This window comes from Heliangelus exortis, chromosome 5 (assembly GCF_036169615.1).
Source record: "Heliangelus exortis chromosome 5, bHelExo1.hap1, whole genome shotgun sequence".
Classification (NCBI taxonomy): Eukaryota; Metazoa; Chordata; class Aves; order Apodiformes; family Trochilidae; genus Heliangelus; species Heliangelus exortis.
This window is the reverse complement of record NC_092426.1, coordinates 33774206-33794203: the sequence shown is the minus strand read 5'-3', so window position 1 is coordinate 33794203 and position 19998 is coordinate 33774206. Positions and strand designations below refer to the sequence as shown.

Sequence of the window (19998 nt, the reverse complement as noted above, 5' to 3'; positions counted from 1 at the left end):
TCTACCACCAGCCCATGTGCTGAAGCATGAGCTCAGCTACCGGGACACCATCAGACCCTTTCCAGGAATTTGAGGTTTTAGAAATGACAAGAACAGACTTCCCCATGGGAGCTGTCTGAAGGAGCAGTGACCTATTTCCTGCATTTGTCATGTGGGAAGTGGGTCTTCTTCGTGTGAAATTAACAGGGAACAGGAGCAAAAAGTGAAATCATGAAGTTCATTATGACTAAAATAAGACCCAGAAAAGCTTCATTGCCCAGGATTGCCTCTTACTCCTTTGCACGAGGTTGTCCCTCCTCAGTTCAGCAGCACTCCAGCTCCTCAGTAGACTCCTTTCTCTAAGTCTGATGTATTGCAGCAGGGATCCAGGCTGCCAGCAAGCCTTGAGCACACCTAGCCAGGAGCCTGAGGGGGACACACAGATTTAATGCCTTTTATTCTCTGTTGTTGGGGAAAAAAAACCAAACGAAAAAAACAAAGAAACATTTTCACCGTTAAAAGAAGAGCTTGTTGATACACAAACATTACTGCTTCAATGTACTGACAGCATTAAACCAACATAGCTCCCTCAGGATGGACACAGCAGCTGGATTCAAGGTGTTTATAGCTCTGTGTTGCCAAGAGAATAAGCTATAGCCACATAATAGGTTTTTGCACCCCTCTTGAAAGCATCACACCAAATCTGGATTAGATAAACAAAGATCATCCAAGATAAACCAGTGTGCAAGATAGCTTGTGTAGCTTACCACTAAATCTAGCTGAACACCAGTGCTTCATTCCACAAATACTTTTACTATGTTCACCATTACTCCCTGCATCTCCCATCCTTAAAAGAAGCCAGCCAGAGAAGAGAGTACTTAAGAGACCAATGCATGTGAAGATTTCAGAGTTTTCCTTTGTAGAATGCTGTGTTAGGTAAGCAACAGTCTCTCCAACCAGGAGCCTTTCAGCCAAGCAAACTGCAGCAGTGATGTATCAGACAGGGCTTTTCTTCCCCCCTCTTCAAATCCTAAATGCAGTTTGGGAGTTCCTGTTGGTGAAAACACATGTAGCCACTTTAGCTGATGTTTTTCAGCCAGCTAGCTCATTCTGAGTCTATTCACTGCTGGGTATTTCAAGGGGAAGGTGAAATTACATCCAGCTGACCATCCAGCTCATCCCCAGCAAGGCAGGCACTGCCACATGTTTTGGTCAGAAAAGACTTTCTAGAAAAATTCTGCCTAGCTCTCCTCAAATTAGCACAAGAAGTATCAATCAGTTTTCACTCTGAAAATATAAAGTGTGAAAAACAAACAAGTTAGGGAGAACAAAACTCACTACTGACCACAATGGTCAGAAAAATTATCCTGGTCTTCCTAGACTTTGGCTTTAGTCCAGCACAGAAAATCCTACAACCCCATCCCTGTCCTCATGGATCATCCAAGGGTACTTTTTTGCAATGTGGCAAATAAAAGCACCTGATGGCTTTTGGAAGTTCCCTTAACTTCTAGTTGACTGTGGTTTCCAGGCTTCCCTCTTCATCTTTGTTTTATAAGTACAGTCTTGTAAGGATAGGAGTGAGAAAATCACATTGTTTTTACTGGAGTAAATTTCCCATCTCTATTCCAGTTCTATTTGTTTCATTGTCGAGGAGTTTCAGTTAACAATTCCCCCAACAAACTCAGAGAAGTTTATAGAACAATAAAGTGGGCGAGGTTACTGCCTTTATTGTCTCCTCTAAAAAACAAACAAACAAACAAAACACAAAAAACCAAAAAAACAAACAAAAAACAAACAAAAACCCCACAAGGGCTATTTAGCAAAATAAAATTTGTTTAGGTCTGAAGGTCTACTTTTGTATTTCTTCTCAAGGGAACAGATTTTTTTTGAAAGCTACTAAGTTTCAATTTTAAAAAAAAAACATCATTTGGCTCCTGTCCTTTTTTGAAGCATTTGACTGGAAGAGGAAATTGTGATGCTGTAACACAGTGAGTGGAGTAAAGGGGAGGAGCCTCATACCAAGGTCACCTCCTCAGCAGTAGCAAGCTTCACACCAGTAATGTAAAACCTCCCTCTGATACAAAATACCATTCACAGCTACTTTTAAGAGCTATAAAAATCCAGAGCCAGCACACATTAATTAAAGCTGCTCAGAGAGAAGGGCTGCCTGTCAGCCTTGGCAGCGGGTGACTGAAGGGCACGGAGCCTCTATGGGAGCAAAATGCCCATGGCTAGGGTTAGCTAAAATATTTCAGCTTTTATCACCTTCAGGTTTGTCAGTAGGCAGCACAGATGGTTTGCAGCTGAGGAGCCAGTCAGTGTGCTTCTAAGGAAGCAATGTGGCCTGCATCATGAAGCTGTTCATACCATAAGGAAGCTTTTCTTTGTGACTAGCCAAAATCTCCTTCCTTAAGTCCACAACCTCCTGTCCTAGCTAGACTAAAAAACAGACCACAGGAAAACCTCTCCTCTTTACCATAATTTATATATATATATATTTATATATATATATTTATTTATATATTTATATATTTATATCCTTGTTCCTTGGTTCTTTGTTTTTCCTAAGCGAGACAAACTCAGTTCTTCTGGGCTTTGCTTGTAAGCCACATTTCCAGTCTGCAGAGCACAGGGCTCACCTTCCACAGTAGCAAGTCCTGAGCAAAAGAGGCAGCAAGAAAGTCCAGGACCCACCCAGACTTCCCTCAGCTGCTTTTCCTCCATGGTTAGGGTAAGGTAGGCTGAGATAGTAGAGATTATCACCCAAGTGCAAATCTGCTAGCTACAGCAATTCCTTTTCCCTGTCCCTTACTGCAGCCCATCACAAGAAATATGATTTTGTGGTTAACCTACTGCCAGCAGCTGGCAGCTACCCTGCTACACTGCAGATACAACTGCCAGTGAAACACATCCAATAAATCATAGAACCACAGAATGTTAGGGACTGGAAGGGAACTTCCAGTCATCAAGAGAGATCATTGAGAGATCATCAATCATCACTGAGACATCATCAAGTCCAACCCCCCACACCCCGTCAGGGCAGGATCACCTGAAGTAGGTCACACAGGAATGCATCCAGGCAGATTGTGAGTGTCTCCAGAGAAAGAAGACTCCACAACCTCACTGGGCAGCCTGTTCCAGATGATGGCCAGATAATCCACTTTATTTGGCTCTTCCATCTATCTACCATACATACACCCCTCCTGCTTTCTTTGTCCAAAGTTGCAGCAGGGCTTTCACACTGCTGGTAGCAAGAGCACTCTCCAATATTTCACTGCAGACTGGAAACCTTGAAAGCAGCAAAACAGAACTGGGGGGATGGAGCTAATGGCCCCACAGCCCAGTGGCATGAAGAGTCCTAACACTCATTTACAAGGCAGAGAAAAATACAAACATGCTTGAGTATTCCTGAGGGTCTAATAATCAGCACCATCTCCTGGTTGGCACCTATGGCTATCACATACAGAATGTGTACTTGAAGGCCTGTTGAATTTTAAGTTTTTTCTTGTGTAACTGATTTGTTGAGAGATGGGCAGCCTAGTCTGGCATTTTACTGGGCCCTGTAAGGATTTCTTATGTTCTAATGTTACAACTTGGCGTGACTCTTTTTCTAGTGTGGGAAAAATATTTGTGAAATGGAGCTGGCCTTTAAGACATGACAGCACTTTGAGATGTGCAGCTGAACAACCTCTAATATCCCTATCCATATTTCATTGGAGAACCCAAGGAAGAAACAAGAGGGTGTAACGCTTTTAAAACATATGGAAAGCATTATCCAAATAGCAAAAATCTGACATAAAACTCTACACACACACTTAGAGCTCAGATTTGGGCTCTTCGTAGCCCTTGCTAGACAAGTAGAGATAATGATTTTTTTATTCACAGTACGTTGAAAGGAGGTCCTGCTCCCATTTTCACAACTTGCCACCAGCAGTCAGTGTCTCTGCTTTTATTTACATCTAAAAGTCCTGGACAGAGTCAGGGCACAGAGGGAAAAGGGAAGAGCAATTGGTAGATCTCAGAAGATGCAAAGTATTGTTTGGCATTTTTCAAAGGACAATCAATTGGAAAGGACTTGCTGTTAATCAGCATAAGAGAGATACACATCAGCTCCCCACAGAGCATACTACAATGTAAAATAGCTCCCTAGAGCAGCAGGGGTTTTTTGTGGAGTTTGGACAGGCAGTTTTAGTCTTAATCTTGCATTTCTGATAGCTACCTAGTAACCTTTCCACAGACTTGTCACATTTGTACTGAGATATGTCTTCTCTCTTCTGCCACTTAACCACTGTACAATCTCTCCATCTTTTAAGCAAAGAAAGATAGAAGCCATATTTTTATCATCTATAGCTGAAGCTGGAGTTTTTCCTGTACAAGGAATGGTTCCTTGTTATCTGAAGATGATGTCTCAATTTTACAGTAAAAGCCTCCATCCTCTTTTTTTTTCAGTTCTCTTTATTCCCTCGACCCGCTCTTTTCAGAAACTGAACTTATGCAGTAGCTTGCAAAGAACACTAACAAAAGAAATATTATTTTGCTCTGTTTGCTGGTGGCCAACACAACCAAGACCCCAGCTAGTGTCATGCTGGCTAATTCAAGACAGAAACAAACACAGTGATAGTTAAGTGGGAGAAGAGGACACAGCACTAAGCTTGGCACAGAAAATCATTACCACAGCTGCCTGCACTTCATGATTAAATTCACAGTGACAGAGCAAGCTGTTTCAAAAACAGGAAATAATGTTCTGTGCATGTTTGTCTTTTTTTTTTTTTTTTTTTCCATACTAAGCTTAATCATGTTGGGTTTCTTGCATTACCTTCTCTACCCATAAAAGCATTTAACAAAACTTCCTTGTCACAGGGCTAATACAGGAGTGCACACCATGGCTCCCTTAATAATTCACAAAGAAAGCTAGATGCGTGCTTGCCACTTACCTCAAAATGCCTCTCCCTTTCTCCAGAAAAATATACCCCTGAGGGTGGGGAAAAACACGACATAGAAATGAGAGAAAGGGCTTTAAAATAACCCTTACTCCCAAAGAACATCAAAAGGATGAGAGTTTGTGTCAGACTTTGAGAATGAAGAAGGCAGTATAGGTATAGACCACTGTGTAGGCCTGAAGGAAAGAGCTCAAGGAGCAGCAATGAGAACTGACCTATTGGTTGAGACTGGTGGTGCCTCTAAATCAGTACAGAACACTGTGCACTGGCAAGGACTCCTGGGGACTCCTTGTTCCAGAAGCTCCCTCTGCACATGCAAAAGGCCCAGTTCATCAAAGGCATTTAGGCACAGGACCATGAGGTACTTCTCGAGGCTGAACTGCCTTCACTGAAAAAAACCCCACCAAAACCATATTAGAGGAAGTATAGATACTCAGGTACCCCCTAGGGAAATAGAGCACTAAAAATGCAACAGGAAGAGTTTCCCATCCCTGGCATTAGAGACTACCAGAGAAAAATGCAAGAAGCCCACAGGGGTATATTGTCTTCAGTCCTGTCAGTCATGGCTGTGACAGCTGAGACCTTTAAAGACTGCCAAAGTAGGGGAACCAACGCACTCCAAATGCCAAGTCTGTCAGCAGCATAATTAACATGTCATGTATGGTCTGCTCAGAAGTGCAGAACTTGTGCACCTCCACCTGCCAGACTATCAGAAACTCTGCTCAGCTGCTATTTCCTGCACCTTTCAATGCCATACATGTTAATGCAAAGCCAAGAAATAAGCAATGTACTGGTTGGGAAGACATAAATCAGTCTGCAGCCCATGGGGGAACACAAGCTAACCTACCACAGGGGCTGCTGGTAATCCTGCTCTGCAGGAGTGGCTCTGGAAATGGGTACCCAGTCATACTCCCAGAAAAGCAAATCTATTTCACACAGGCTTAACACCTGAAACAAAAAGGACTGAGGGAATTCAGAAACAAAACCAGGTTTGGGGACCTCGGCAGCTGGAGTGGGCTTCCCACTAACCTCCAAGAACCAGGTGGTACCAAGTACCTGGTAAAAGGGAAATGTCTTTCCCCCATTTCTGGCAGCATACCTTTGGAAAACTTACAAATGTAAAGTGACAAGGGACAGAAAGAAAAATCCCATGTTGTGGAAGCCAGCCCAGGCAGAGAGGCACAACAATTCTTCCCCTCTGCAGAAAAAAAGGATGTGCACAGCTTAGTGCAGGAGGGTCCTAGCACAGGTAGGATGATTGGGGCAATACAGATGAATGCTCACACTGAGCAAAATTTTTATTTAAAAAAAAGATAGATCCGTAGCCATCATGACCGACACAGCCAGGCCATTGACAGCACCTGAATCCACTTAAGAGTCTCAGAACAATTCAAACATACCTGAGCAAACCTACAGTACTGCTGCCAGAGCAGCCTCTTCCACAGCCAGTCTCTGAAGGACAAATCAGGGAAGGCACTGGAAAGGGAAACTCAGAGGGTGAGGTCCAGGTATTACTGCAAGGAATGATGGACTCAAAAAGAGGGTGAGATACAGGGAGAGGAGAGAAAAAACAAACCTGTCAAAAAGAAAAGAGTTTCAGTAGTGGTTAGTCTGGTAAGAGAGCAGAGTTTGAATGAATGTAACAATGAGGGATAACATTTTGGTTACAGACTGGCTGAAAATTTAAAATCATGACCATACAAAAATAATCTATTTCTGCACAATAAATACACTGCTTCCTCTCCTCTTTCAGGTTGACTTAAAATGATGCAAGTTAAGGATATCTTACAAACAACCAAGAATCTTAGTTACAAAAATATTTATGGAGAAAGTTATTGCAAATTACTATTTCTGAACAATGATTTCAAAAAAGAAACCCAGAAAACTCTTCAATGATGCCACTGACTCCTTAAATTCTGAGGACCTGTGGTCCAATTCTTGCCCCAACACCATTTTCTTATATCAACAAACACAAAAGACAGCAGCCATGTGGTGAGCCCATGGTTCCATTAAATAAACACAGCTTTATCAGGAGTTCCTGCACCAGAAAAAAGAGAGGAAAAAAACCAAAGCAGAAAGAGTGAGAAGGACACCTTGCACTCCTGATCGTTTGAATGAGTTTGAGTCATGCGAAGAGCTCTCTCCACCCTGATCAGATGGCACCAAAGATAGGAGATAGCACTATCTGAACACACAAAAAGCTTTCGGGAGAAACAGCTGTATCCAAGCTCCTGTGATACTCAGGAGGTCCTTGCTGAGATTACAATCAGCTGAGTGAATAAGCTGAACTGAATAAGCAGAAACATTTGGCTAGATCAGTTTTTGTTAAGGTCTGTACAGGAAAGGAAAAAAATGCCCTTATAATGAAAATGGTCTCATTTGTAGCTCTGTGATAAGTAGTATTTATCATCAATCTTTGATTCCCTGTGCTCAGGCTGCTACTGTAACTCCTCTGGGATGGCATTAGCATACCATTTCCCCACGGCTCCTACTTATCTCATACAGGCTCTGCTACAAACAGGCTTTTCATCCTTGGTCTGTGAAATTTCTTGAATTATCTGATAGGGGAGAGTTTCAAACATGATCACAGCTGGTCAAGTGTTATACTAAAAGATGAGTCAACTGTGCTATATGCAGTAATGTGAAGTATGACAAGGGTTTCATTGAAACTTTTTTAGAGTGACCTATAAAAGTTGAGCATAGCTTCATCATTCAGGAGAAGCATGCTCATCTCATGCAATCAATATCATCAAAAGTGATTTCACAGAAAGGGATATGCATTTTTAAAAAGTTATATTTAACTATGGTCTAGTACCAGGCAAAAAACCATGAATATTTAAGAAAGTCAGGCAGTAGCACATGTTAAAAAACTACAGTAATAATTAGCACACACAAGCTTACATTTTCAAAGCATTTTACAAAAACATGAATTAATTAAGCCTCACAAAACCCTTGTGAGGTAGGTAAGTATAATTAGTCCCATTTTAGAGATAGGGAAACAGGCATGGGGAGAGTATGACCTGCTGATCAACACATATCAAAACCAGAAGCAGAACACCAGGTTTTCCAGTTTTCTGCCATATGTGGTCTGACCTCTTAAAAAATGCTGGTCTTTCATTGAAATTTCTTTCCTCCCATCCCTTTCAACACACCTGACCCCATCTCAGCCTGATATATAAAAGGTACCCACCAAGAGCTATTAATGATAAAAAAGTATAAGGCTCTTATAGTAGCCTTCCAGTACTTGAAAGGGACCTACAGGAAAACTAGAGGGGGACATTTTACAAAGGCATGTAGTGATAGGAGGAGGGGTATTGTTTTTAAAATGAAAGAGGGTAGATTTAAATTAGATATGAGAAAGAAACTTTTCACAATGAGGGTAAAACACTGGAACAGGTTGCCCGGGGAAGCTGTGGATGCACTCTGCCTGGAAGTGTTAAAGAGTAGGCTGGATGGAGCTTTCAGCAACCTGGTGTAGCAAGAGGCATCCCTGTTCATGCAAGGGGGTTGGAACTAGATGATCTTTAAGGTCCCTTCCAACCCAAATCATTTTATGATTCCAGGATGTAGGAAATAACATTGTTCTTTACAGACTGTGTTGCTGGAAGCTGTTTAAGAAACGAGTTGGCATGGGTGCTTCCATACTGCCACAGTCAGTGCCATTTCTGGCTGCTACCACCAAGCAACTCTGAGGCCTACATGCAATGTTGATACAGCTCAGAATCTGGGAAAGGAAAAAAAAAAAAGGCACCGGGTTTCTCTGCCACTTCCAAAAAAGGAAACTCTCTCTGGCAGGGAGTCTTCTCTGAAAAAAACTCATATCACCTGCACTGAAAGTAAAGACTTTCGTCAGAAGACTCTCCAGGTGCAGCTAAGGGTGCAGATGTATCTGTTGGAAGACCTGGAATTGTTCATATTTTGTGCTCCATGTTAAGAGAGACAGTCTGGAAACATCAGCCATCCTGGGGAGCAGAAAATAACTCTCCATATTCACTTCCAGAAGACAAGCTCCCTTAGTATCTCACTCTTGCACTGAACTAGTCAGTGACAGACTAGGATTAAAAATTCCAAACCACCTGAAACTTCAAGTCAATGCATTTAACTCTTTAAAATGCCAAACCTGGCAGATCTACTGTTTGCAAACCCAGGCCCAGATGTTAGTGAAGACAAAGAAACAAAAGCAGTCTTTCCACCTTCAGTTACACATGTCCATTAGATGCTATCTAGAGCCCAGGAAGTTAGTTTCATGACAACTCGATCTGAAGATCCTCCCCATATTTTCGGATGAGCTTCAGGTGGTTATGGTCCACTGACCACTGCTCTGGGAGATGTTTGGGCTGCATGTTGTCCAAGAAATGCTGCCTCCAGCGTCTCTCCAGCTGCATGAGGGAGCGCAGGCCTCCTTTAGCAAAACACTGTACCACCTTCAGTCCATGTGGCATGTAGCTCTCATTGCAGATCCTGCCAGGACACAAGCAGAGCTTATTTTCACACAAACCCACTGTCTGATTCCAGACAAGCAAGACTGAACAGCAAGACACTGAAGATAGATACTTTCAGATGCAGAGTTTAATTACAGACACATAGTGACAAGCAGGGAGAGTTTTAAGCTCTGCTTCAACTCAAGATTGCTTTCTGGAACACAGTTACACCAGGGAAAGAGAGGCTCCCACCTACACAACATCCTATTGATGTCACCTGGAGTAAGTGAATTGCCCTGACAACACAACAAGCTCAAACAGGGAGCCCTGATGGCCCAGGCATCATGGAGGTGATCATGAACTGGCCAGAGGATAAATACTTCTGGCATGCCACGAGATGAGACAGTGACTTGTGCTGAGAAGGCCCCTTTTGTACAACGAACTTTCAGATAATGAGAAGCAATTTGGTCTTTTCACCGATGGGCCCTGCCATCTTGTAGGAAGTCAGCAGAAGTGGAAAGCTGCAGTTTGGAGTCCTACATGACTCAAGTGGCTGAGGAGGATGGTGAATTGAGACTGCTCGCAGAGCAAAAGCCATCCAGCCCTGGGCATGTACGGAGTATGGCAAGAAATGGAATGGAATGGAATGGAATAAGGGATGGAATGTCATAGTTTGAGTGGAGGAACTAAAGAAGAGAGGGTCTTAGGACCCTGAGGGATCTCAGAGGGGCAGAACACAGAGAGGTCAGTGTGATCTTCAGCTCTGCAAATCCTGCTGGACTTTTGTGTCTTTTGCTGCAGTACTATTTACCCAGGGCTCTGTGTGCAGACAACTTTTTGTTGAACTTCTGTGTCAACATATTTTACTAAAATGCTACATCTACTGATGGACTTGTTATACCTGGTTTCCAGACCAGCTGCTTCCTGGAGCATCTCTGGGGTGACAACCTCTGTGTTAAAGAAGTCCTTGACACTCTGCAGAAGTTCTGCCCTTCGGGGGTCGGGCAGGCTGTCTGCATTCAGCAGGGCTCGGGCTCCAGAGCGCACTTGCCTGCGCAGGGGATCCTCCAGCAGCCTCACACCTTCCTCAGAACCCATGGGGGCACCAAACTCCTCTGCCAGCTGCTGCTTGAGATGGTTGTCATAGTAATTGGAGATGGCATGGCAGGATGTGCAGAGCAGAAGCACATCATGGGAGTTGTGATCCTTCATCTGTATGGGGAAGTGTCTTCGGTATTCATGAGGAACAACGTTCTTCCTAGGGAAGACAAACCAGAGAGCTTATTATTTGCCTGGAGCTGCTACTCCTCTTCTTCCTCACCCACAAAGGGTCAACTAATAGTAGAAGTCCAAGAAAACAAAGATAACCTGCTCAGGACTCTCAGTACAGCAATAGGTTCTACAATATCATTTTATTTGTACTTCGCAGATTTTCTGCATCTCTATTTTTTCCCTTCCAAAAATTCATTGTTTTCAATTAAAAAAAAAAAAACAAAAACCTGATTCATACTGTAAAAAAAAAAAAAATTTAAAAAAAAAACCCACAAGGCACTGGGAGAAGCATACCTCCCAGCTACATAGCAGCAGCTGCAAAGACAATCTCACCCTTTGTGACCTCATGAGCTTCAGGCTCACCTGAACTTTTAAAAAATATAAGGATTAAATATTGGAAGCAATAGTACAGCTGTTTTCAGAAGGGAATGCCATAGGAACAGTGTGTGTTGGCACACTGCTGCCCCCTGTCACTCAAAGTGAAGCACATATATGTTCCAGACACTTTGTTCTCCAAGGACCAACACCCCATGTTCCTGGAAGAAGATGGAAGGTTGGGCTGCATGTGTCAGACTCACCCAGACACAGACTACAAAGAATTCAAACAGCAATGACCCACCCAGGATGTGAACAAGCATGATGTTTCAGGCCACTAAACAAGCTTCTGGATGTCAAACTAGGTGCAAACCTCAGTCCTGTTTTAAAAGATATATTTTTCTTTCATGCCACAAAACTCACCGGATATAGGACTCTCGCTTGCCACATACAACACACAGGTTCTCTTTGACTGTCAGATAATAATCAACTTCAGAGTCAGGACGTCCTGAAGGCTCAAACTTCAGCTTCACAACAAATGGGTCTGTGCTAACTAGGTCTGAAAGGATAAAGGCAAACAAGAGTCTATTCGAGGCAAATTTGTATTTGAAAGCGAAAATAACAATGCTAAAACATAAGAGCCATTACGTAGCGATTGCCCAGCAGTAATTCCATACAAAAAATTTATGCCCAGTGACATAAGAAACAAGGTAGAAAGCTCAGAGAGTGCTGTATTTCAAATACCAACAGGAGTTGGCATGCTTACCTCCAATCCCCTTGTCCAGATACCACTGAGCCTTCTTGCGATCACAAGTGCACAGGGGCTGCCCGTCTGGCGCGTGCAGGAAGCAGTTGTCATACAGTGGAGATTTTCTACAAAACACAGGCAGTGCACAGCAACTGAACAGCATGCCAAAAAAAACAGCTCTCTGCAAGCCATGCATTCCACACTGCAATCCATGCAGCCTCCTCCAAATCACAGCAGTGCTCCTAAACACAGGCTTAAGGCTCCTAAGCACTGCATAGGCTGCTGCTAAGGGAAACAGAACACCTGAAGCTTTCCAGGGGTTCCCCAGCTGACTGCAAGATATCTCTGCTGTCCAGAATTTTAACTGTGAATCCCAGTTTTCAAGAAATGCCATAAATTCTGACCAAAAAAACCACTTATGTTAGAAACAAAAAAAAATAACTAAAGTCAAAGAGGGCGAATAATAAAAATAACTGAAGCCAAGAGTTAAGAGTGAACTAAAAGAGTGTCAACTTACAGGCAAGGAAGTTTCAAGGATCAGCTTCGTAAGCCCATGTTTTAAAGTTTTGTTAAGACAACTTCTCTAAAACATAATGTGAAAAGCAATATCTTCATTCACCCAAGAAAAATACTGCAAAAAAGCTCTTGGAGCACTGGGAACCCAAACCACTGAGTCTATGGGAACAATGAAGCCAAGCTGAAGCCCTGTGAAACACAGGCACTCACTCTTAGTCTGTAAAGTCCTGCTTCACTGATTGCTGGAGGTTTGTGGCAGTGTGTGGAAGGGCTCTGTTTGGAAGAAAATGTTTCCTTACTCTACCAATCCTCTTCAAATAAAACTGAAGAGTAGAGTATGCTGGGTTCAGCAAGCACCTGGGACAAACTGCCCAAGGATACAGATGTGTCACAAAACACTATGGAAAAGTTTTCTTTCTTTCCAGCAAGATCATAGCAATACACACCCAGCATAGCTCTACCAGCTAAAAAGGTTGATTCACAGGCTATGTAATCTGACAACTTGATTTCCTCTGAGGTCCAAGTGTGGACAAACTCCAACAAAAAAAAAAAAAAAAAAATTATACAGGAGGTCCACATCAACAGTTAAGCTCCATCACAATGATAATTTGAGTACTTCCCAACTCTAAATGAATAAACATTAAAGCTAAGCAGGCTTAAAGAAAGGAAAAGTGGAAAAGAACTTTTAAAATCACATCTTATTATAATTAGTCTTATTACAGACCAGAGACAGACTGCTGGAGATACTATAAAAACCGGTGAGTCTACAGATTTCTCAGTAATTCAAGTGCAGTTAAAACCAGTGAATAAACAAATATGGGGAAATCTCACTTTAGCTGGGAGTGCCATTTTGTTTAAACTTTAAAATTTTAATCTTCCCATGAGGTGAAGTTTTTCTGTTTTGTATGACACAGGCTCCAACTGAAAAAAAATTTGAAAATCTGAAGAGGCTTGCTGTGTACAACACAATACCATTAATGACTGCTAATGAAATCAATATTATTGACTGCATTAAAATGTCTTCATTGCCAATCCAATGCAAGTGGAGAAAACCAATACTGAAATGACTGGTTTTCTTTCCAAATGGCAATTACAGTCAATTTCAGTTCCTACATCCACGTGGTCCAAACAAGCCCAGATATACTAGCACTCCACAGCTTCCACTGCATTGAGCTCAAAGAGACTACTTCAACTTGGTTTATTTTAGAAACAACCAAACTTTCATCAGCAAAAGGCACTAAGGATTTAAGATTTTCTCCATAAAGATCACCTGTGGAATGGAGATCTTAAATCCAGCCACAGCTGGCCCTGCAAGGTCAAAGTAGTACCATTCCCTCCTCTCTCCCCTTGGCCAACACACAAGAGCAGTGTTGTTCCTTCCTCTGTCTTCTGGCACTTCACAGAACCTCTGTCTCCCCTCCTAACCTTAGCTTTCAGCTCTGCTCAGTACCCTGGCATCCCTGTGGACACAGTGCCCTAGGGGACCAGCACAAAGATCCTGCTAACAGGACAAGCCCTGTGCACTTGCCACTTTTTCCCTGGAGATGGGGCACAGCTGTTTGGGCAGTAAATGCCATCTGGACAGCCAGCTGCTTCCTGCTGGGAATCTGCTCTCCACCTAATGCCTCCATATAAGAAGGAAGGGCAAAAGCTGAAGACAACTCCTCAACCTTCTCATGATCTGGTACAGATCTAAGTGCTGCCCCAACTTTCAAAACTAGAGGGAAATGGGTAAAACAGAAGCAGGATCTGGCTCTCGTGACTGTTAGGTCCCGTGTTTCCTTTCCTAGCCCATATTTTCCATTTTGGTTAATGTGAAGACCATGACACATCATTCCCATCTGCAGTGCAAGGAGTAAAATGTGCTCACCTTGCAGAATACCCCACACCCAGAGGCTTTCGCTTCTGCTTCCGAGGATCTTTCACTGTCTGACTGCCTGAGGGATGGGCATTCACCGGAGATTTCCGGTTCTTTGTTTTCTGAGGGGAGCAGCCCTCTCCACTCTTCTCCTCTCCTGTGCTGCCACTCCTTCTTCCTCTAAATGGGATATCCACCAAGCCCCGGCATTTACTCAGGGCTTTTTCCCAAGCAGCGACTTCAGATGAAGCAGGAAGGCTGACAAATCCAAGAAAATGGAGGAAGAGAGCCACTGAGACCTGAGCATCCCTAGCAGCATAGAGAACCTGCAGAAAAGCATAGACACTGAGATACTGTCATACAGCAAACATTCCCAAACATTACCAGTCTTTAGCAGTTGGTCCTATAAAGCCCAAAGCTGGATTTATTTCCTTTGGAAGTTCACACAAAGTTCTGACATTTGTGTGACACTTTCATAACATTACCACACCCCACATTTTTAGCATCAGTAAGACCTGAAACACTCATGGGTGCCTGTAGAAACCACAAGGGACTGAAGAAAATTCAGGTCAGCCAGGCCTCAAACACATTCTTGCCCCACCATGCCCTCCCTAACTAAAAAAAGCTCCTTTCTGACAGGCTGGCTGTGAATATTCAGTGTGGTTATTTATCCTGCCACTCCCTCTACCGGTCACTGATTTATAGGCACCTGCAGCATGACACTGATGGAAATGAGTAATCAGGGCAATTGTACAATCATGTAAAGATGAAGGTTTCAGAGGCCTTTCTCTTACATTGCACTGACTGATACAGATTGGGGAAAAAAAACCCACAACACCAAAAAAGTGAGGGTTTGGGTGCACAACCACTTCTTCAAATAATCTGTCCTTACAGACCTTCCAGAATTGAAGGAAAACAAGGGCCAATCAGTCTGAAATTAACTACAGACCACAGAGGTAACTCAAAGAAAGCTCAAATCTCCCTACAGTAATATTTCTTCTCTAGTAAGAAGGTTGTTTTTTCTCCCAAAATGCTAAGTTGAAGACGCACCTGATCTTGTGTCAGCTCTTCTGCTTCCCAATTGCTGCAACGCACATGAGGAGACTTGTCAAGTGGGCAGTTCAGGACTTTTTCAGCTAAAGACTTAAGGCTAAGGCAGTTGTGAAGTAGATCCTTCCTTTAGTTTAACAAAGAAAGTGAAGAGAAAAAAAATATTAAAAATGAAACTATACACCCATGCAAATCTGAGTGGCCTCACACACCCTAACCCACCAGAACACAATGCAGGACTCCCAGTCAAACAGCACACAGTTGCCTGCCAGCTTTACAGACCCTCTCCACCCCCCACCTCCCAGCTAAAATGTCCTTTTCTAGGTTTAGTAACAGTCCAGTGCTTGCAATATGCAAAACAGGCAAAGCTGGGAGCTGGTAACATTTCAGGTTCTGGTGTCTGACTCTAACTACCACTTCTGAACTAAAGAGGTCCACCAAAGAGTGATGGAACACTTGCCCCAAGGATTCATGAGAAGCATGAGCATCAGGAATGACTCAGAGGAATCCTGGTCACTAGAGACAAAACCTTGTCCTAGATCCCTAACAACACACCCAGGCACACACGTACTGTAAATGAAGAATATTCCCAAGTGAAATATTTTATTTTAGGAAGAATGGAGGCAGAGAAAATGGCATCTTAATGGCAGTCCTTTAATAGAAGCATTGCTATTAGAAGAGAAAACTGGAGATGGTGTATCTTAGTAATTTTTCAAGAAATCCTGGAATTCAACGGTTCTGGTTATTTACCCCATGCTTCTAGGCAGCACATTCAAACATCTGTTTGGCAGGGTGACCATTCTCTACACCACTGTTCCTGGACATCTTGCAAGTTGAAGCATGACACTCAGAAGATTATGTATGGGTATTGCATGAGAAGACTTAACAGGAACAATTAACATTTCCATTAACACCATTTATCAGAAGTGTGACATGCTCTTGGGCTGCAGCTGTCAATGCCCATGCTCTGAAACCACCCTGAGAACTCCAGGCCTACCTGCCTGGTCTCATGCAGCATGTATCAATGCAAATTACTTTTTAAATATTTCCAACTCAAATGATGCCTGAAATAGAGCTGCCTCTGTCTTCAGACACTCACTGCTGTCTCATGGCTAAATAGCGGAGATCCACACTCCCTTTGACTGGAAGATCATAATCATGAAGCAACTTGCAAGCATCTTCCCAGCATCCTACCCCAACTTTCAACACAGCACTATCTGCCATGATGTCCAGCAAGGTCTTTGGGATAGTCCGTCCACTGGCAACAAGCCTGGGCAACCGAACAAGAATGCAGAGGCCACTGGAAGAAGCCATCTGTAGGAGGGATACAGGATTTGCCTTTCCCTCCACAGATACCTGAAATAAAGACAAAAGTCAGGGTCTGGGTTATGGTAATACTTGCATAAGAGGCCACTAGAGACATGAAATCCCTATCAGTTTATACAGCCTTCCGTGTCTAAATTTTTGCTGTAAATTATGTGACCTGTTTCACAGTATTACTGTCCCCAAGCTGCTGCTTGCCACACTCCTACAAAAGAAACTTTCCCTCTTTCACCCTCACCCCTTACAGCTCAGCCCGTGAAAGAAATCAGACACATTTCTCAGTCCACATCAGCACAAAGCCACCCACTACATGAACGTTTTTGGCAAACACCTTGTTTACCTGTGGTTTATACTAATGATTGTGAGGTGAATACATTTCCAGCCAAAATCATGGCAAAGCCAGACTTTATAAAGGACTCAAAGCCTGTTTTGAGATTTCACACAGGCAAATGTACCAGCAGAAGAGGAACTTCCCTTTTGGTAGTCTCAGTGAGTTATATCTACATACCAGTATTATCCTGCTTTTGGGGTTTATTATCCTTAAGAAATTTCTTCTTAAATATGAAGCTGGATTTAAAACAGTGTAAATTGAAGCTACTTCTAGTAGCTAGTAAATCACCCTTAAAGAGATATTATGCAAAACATGTTATGCTACATTTAGCCATACAATTATCACTACATTTAGTATAATTAATTTATCACCACTTAGTGAATTATAAATTTAAGAGTCAGCACTCTTAGATGTGAGAACTGTCGTGACAGGTAATCACACAGGCTGTTTCAGTAGTCAGTCCTGTTGCAACCATTCAAGCAAAGGAATCAATACTCCCCAGACAATGTCCCATTGTAATTTGCAGTCTAAAGGAGAGAGGTGCTTCCTGATCACTCACCCACTCACAATCAATTCCAAGCACTGGCCACTTCTCCAGGTCCTTCTTCAGCAAAGGTTCAACGCCATCCCACTCCTCCTGCTCTGAAACTATTACTATGTCTGCACCAAGGGTCCTCTCTACCCAGGAAAAGGTGGGAGATCTGAAGAAGGAAAACACCTCCTTATCCTCTGCCTTAATCAGTTTCTCATCTCCCAAATTTCTGACTGCTGCTTCTTGCTGACTACTACAGCATGCTTTTCCTTTCCGACGCTGGGCTGCTTTCCACAAAACCAGGCCCCCCACTGCAATACCCAGGAGGGTTGCCACAGTAATTGTCACTGCTGTTTGCTTGGGCATTTTCCTTATCCCCCTTCTCTTCACTCACTCAAAACGGAATTGTAGGATTTTATCATGGCCTGCAAAGAAAAAGGAGAGAAGTGGGAATTAAAGACAACTTAATTAAATGCATTTGGGGGTATTAAATACACCCACGGGTGCCATATCAAGGTTCTAGCCACAACTTGCAATCCTGACAGAACAAGGACTGGGTCTACAGACTGGGGATCAGGGAACAGACTGCTGCAGGGGTGGTCTGGGCAATTACAGCAGACTGGATGCTGCTGATGAACACACCACCAGAAACCTTGAAGGGAATCCACTGATTTATACTGGGGCAGATAGATGCCTCCACAAAAGAAAAAAAAGAAAAAAGAAAAAAAAGGAAAAAAAAAGTCATCATGGCTACTATCAACATCTTTTAGCTTAGACTGGAACCAGATCAGAGTAAACAAGATTAAGCATGAATAAGCATGTGTATGCATGAATAAGCATGTGTATGCATACTAACTAACAGGCATTGCCCCTTACATTCACATCCATACTAAAATGGCTCTTTAGGCATTAAAAAGCCCTAGAGTAATAGCATCTATTTATGGGATAATTTTCCCTCTGCCATATAAAAGCTTAGCTCCCCTTCAGCAAACTGAAATAGGTCCTGCCGGTGCATCCCCATCTCTCTGACTCACTGCCTTATTTTTTTAAAAGTTCACCCCTACACGTTCTTCGACAGGAGAAGCTGTGGTGGGTGCTACCCTGTGAAACCCTCAGCCGCCTTCAGGGCACGGGCGGATGCCTGAGCGAATGTGAGCTGGGCGGTAACGCAGGGACAGAAGGCCGTGAGCCTCGGGGACACCCGCGGCCTCTCCCCTCGCTTCAACGCGAACCCAAGGCCCTTCGATCCCCGCTTGTGCGGATTCCCCCTTCCCGCCCCTGCCCGGCGGGAGAAGCCCCGAGGACACAGCCCCACAGCCGCTTCCCTCCGCCCAGGGGCAGCGGGGCGCCTCGGCTCGGCGGGCCGGGGACCCGAGCTGGGCCCCCCGGAGCAACCGAACCGCGCTTCTCTGTGCCGCCCCACAGGGACGGGGGCAGGGAGGGCGGAGGCCCTGCCCGCTTGGTCGGGACTTTACCGGGAAGAGGCCTGGGCACCGCCCCCCATGGCGGGCAGGCGGGAAGCGCGAAGGGCCCGGCCGAAGGAACCCCGGGCCCACCGGACTGCGCAACCGGGGAACCTGCAGGTGCGGCCCGGCCCCGAGATGCAGCAGCGATCTCTCACCTCCCCTCCCCTCCCCTCCCCTCCCCTCCCCTCCCCTCCTGGCCCAGCCGCCGCCCGACACACGGGCGCCCCGCCGGGGCACTCACCTGCCGCCCACTACCTGCGTCCCCGCGGAACCGTTGCCTCCGGCAGCAGGAACCGACGGTGGGGTGGTCGCCGCGCACACCGGGAGGCTTAGAGCGGCGGACGCTTCCTCTTTCCCGGCGGTGGGAACGAGCTGTGGGCGCCGCCATGTTGTACGGCATGTGCTGGCCGGGCAGCTGAGGTGGGGTGTGAGGCCGCTCTCTGTATCGGTCCGGCCCGGCCCGCAGCACCGGCTGTCCGCGGGCTGCCGTGTCCGGATCCTCTGCGGGAGCCCGGTGCTGCCTCCTCGGTCACTTCGGGCCCCCGGTCCGCCTGCGTGGTTGTCTCCCGGGGTGGACAAATGGAGCGGGAAGGGTGAGGAGCGAGAGATGGTGGCAGAGCTGAGTGTGGGGAACAAGTGTGAACGTCAGGGCCGTGACGTCAGAGCACAGGGACAGTGACTGCGCAGGCAGCTGCCGTGCTCAGGGTTATCAGCATCACGTCTTGACGCCAAGGCTGTCAAAAAACAAACAAGTTTCCAGCCCAAATTCCATTGCAACTGAAGGGAGCCTGAGCACCCAGCTCCTTTGCAGTGCCTGCAGTTTCCCAACCTTTGTGCTGTGGGAATGCCAGCGAGCTGCAGGTCTTTAAGGAGGCACTGGGACTGCAGGAAACATTGCTTTAAATTGCTTTGGCAATTATTTATAATTATTTATCATTACTGTTTCATTAAAGCTGTGTAGTTTAGTTTCCAACCCATAAGTCTCTCTCCCTTATTTTCTCTCCTTCTGTTATCAGGGAGGAGAGAGAGATTAATAGAGAGCATCTGATATTCGGTTTAATTGCCTGGACAGTGTTAAACCGTGACAAATTTATTATTACTAAATATATACAAATATACAGGAAAATTGATACCACGTTCCTCCCCCAATAACTCTCACGTCACCACCGAGGCTGCAGGGCAGCCCTGGGAAAGTCCAGACTGGACTCCTGGAGTTGGCAGCAATAGGGAGCTGGAGGCAGGAACAC

At 44.5% G+C, this 19998-nt stretch overlaps 1 protein-coding gene across 3 annotated transcripts; it reads right to left on the bottom strand.

Moving 5' to 3' along the window:
* Nucleotides 1-7695: 7695 nt before the first annotated feature.
* EXD2 (exonuclease 3'-5' domain containing 2) lies at nucleotides 7696-19075 on the bottom strand. 3 transcript variants are annotated; one of them, XM_071744448.1, is made up of 9 exons: nucleotides 18993-19075; nucleotides 17313-17710; nucleotides 16199-16455; nucleotides 15100-15226; nucleotides 14062-14375; nucleotides 11694-11800; nucleotides 11351-11486; nucleotides 10242-10598; nucleotides 7696-9380 (listed from the first exon to the last, which is right to left on the bottom strand). In XM_071744448.1, exons 2-9 carry the CDS (start codon nucleotides 17649-17651, stop codon nucleotides 9164-9166), a joined length of 1854 nt encoding a protein of 617 aa, XP_071600549.1. In that variant the 5' UTR covers nucleotides 17652-17710; nucleotides 18993-19075; the 3' UTR covers nucleotides 7696-9163. The 3 variants fall into 3 exon arrangements, with proteins under 3 accessions (XP_071600549.1, XP_071600551.1, XP_071600550.1); XM_071744450.1 differs by having other exon boundaries at nucleotides 10392-10598; XM_071744449.1 differs by lacking the exon at nucleotides 18993-19075 and adding an exon at nucleotides 18741-18893.
* Between the last annotated feature and the right edge of the window lie 923 nt (nucleotides 19076-19998).

Excerpts from the sequence above, each read along its gene's own strand:
- EXD2 (XM_071744448.1), bottom strand. The coding sequence starts at position 17,651 with ATGCCCAAGCAAACAGCAGTGACAATTACTGTGGCAACCCTCCTGGGT. Across the intron at positions 16,456-17,312 it reads TTGGAATTGATTGTGAGTGG|GTATCTGTGGAGGGAAAGGC; the intron begins GTGAGTGATCAG and ends TCTTTATTTCAG. Across the intron at positions 14,376-15,099 it reads AAGAGCTGACACAAGATCAG|GTTCTCTATGCTGCTAGGGA; the intron begins GTGCGTCTTCAA and ends GCTTTTCTGCAG.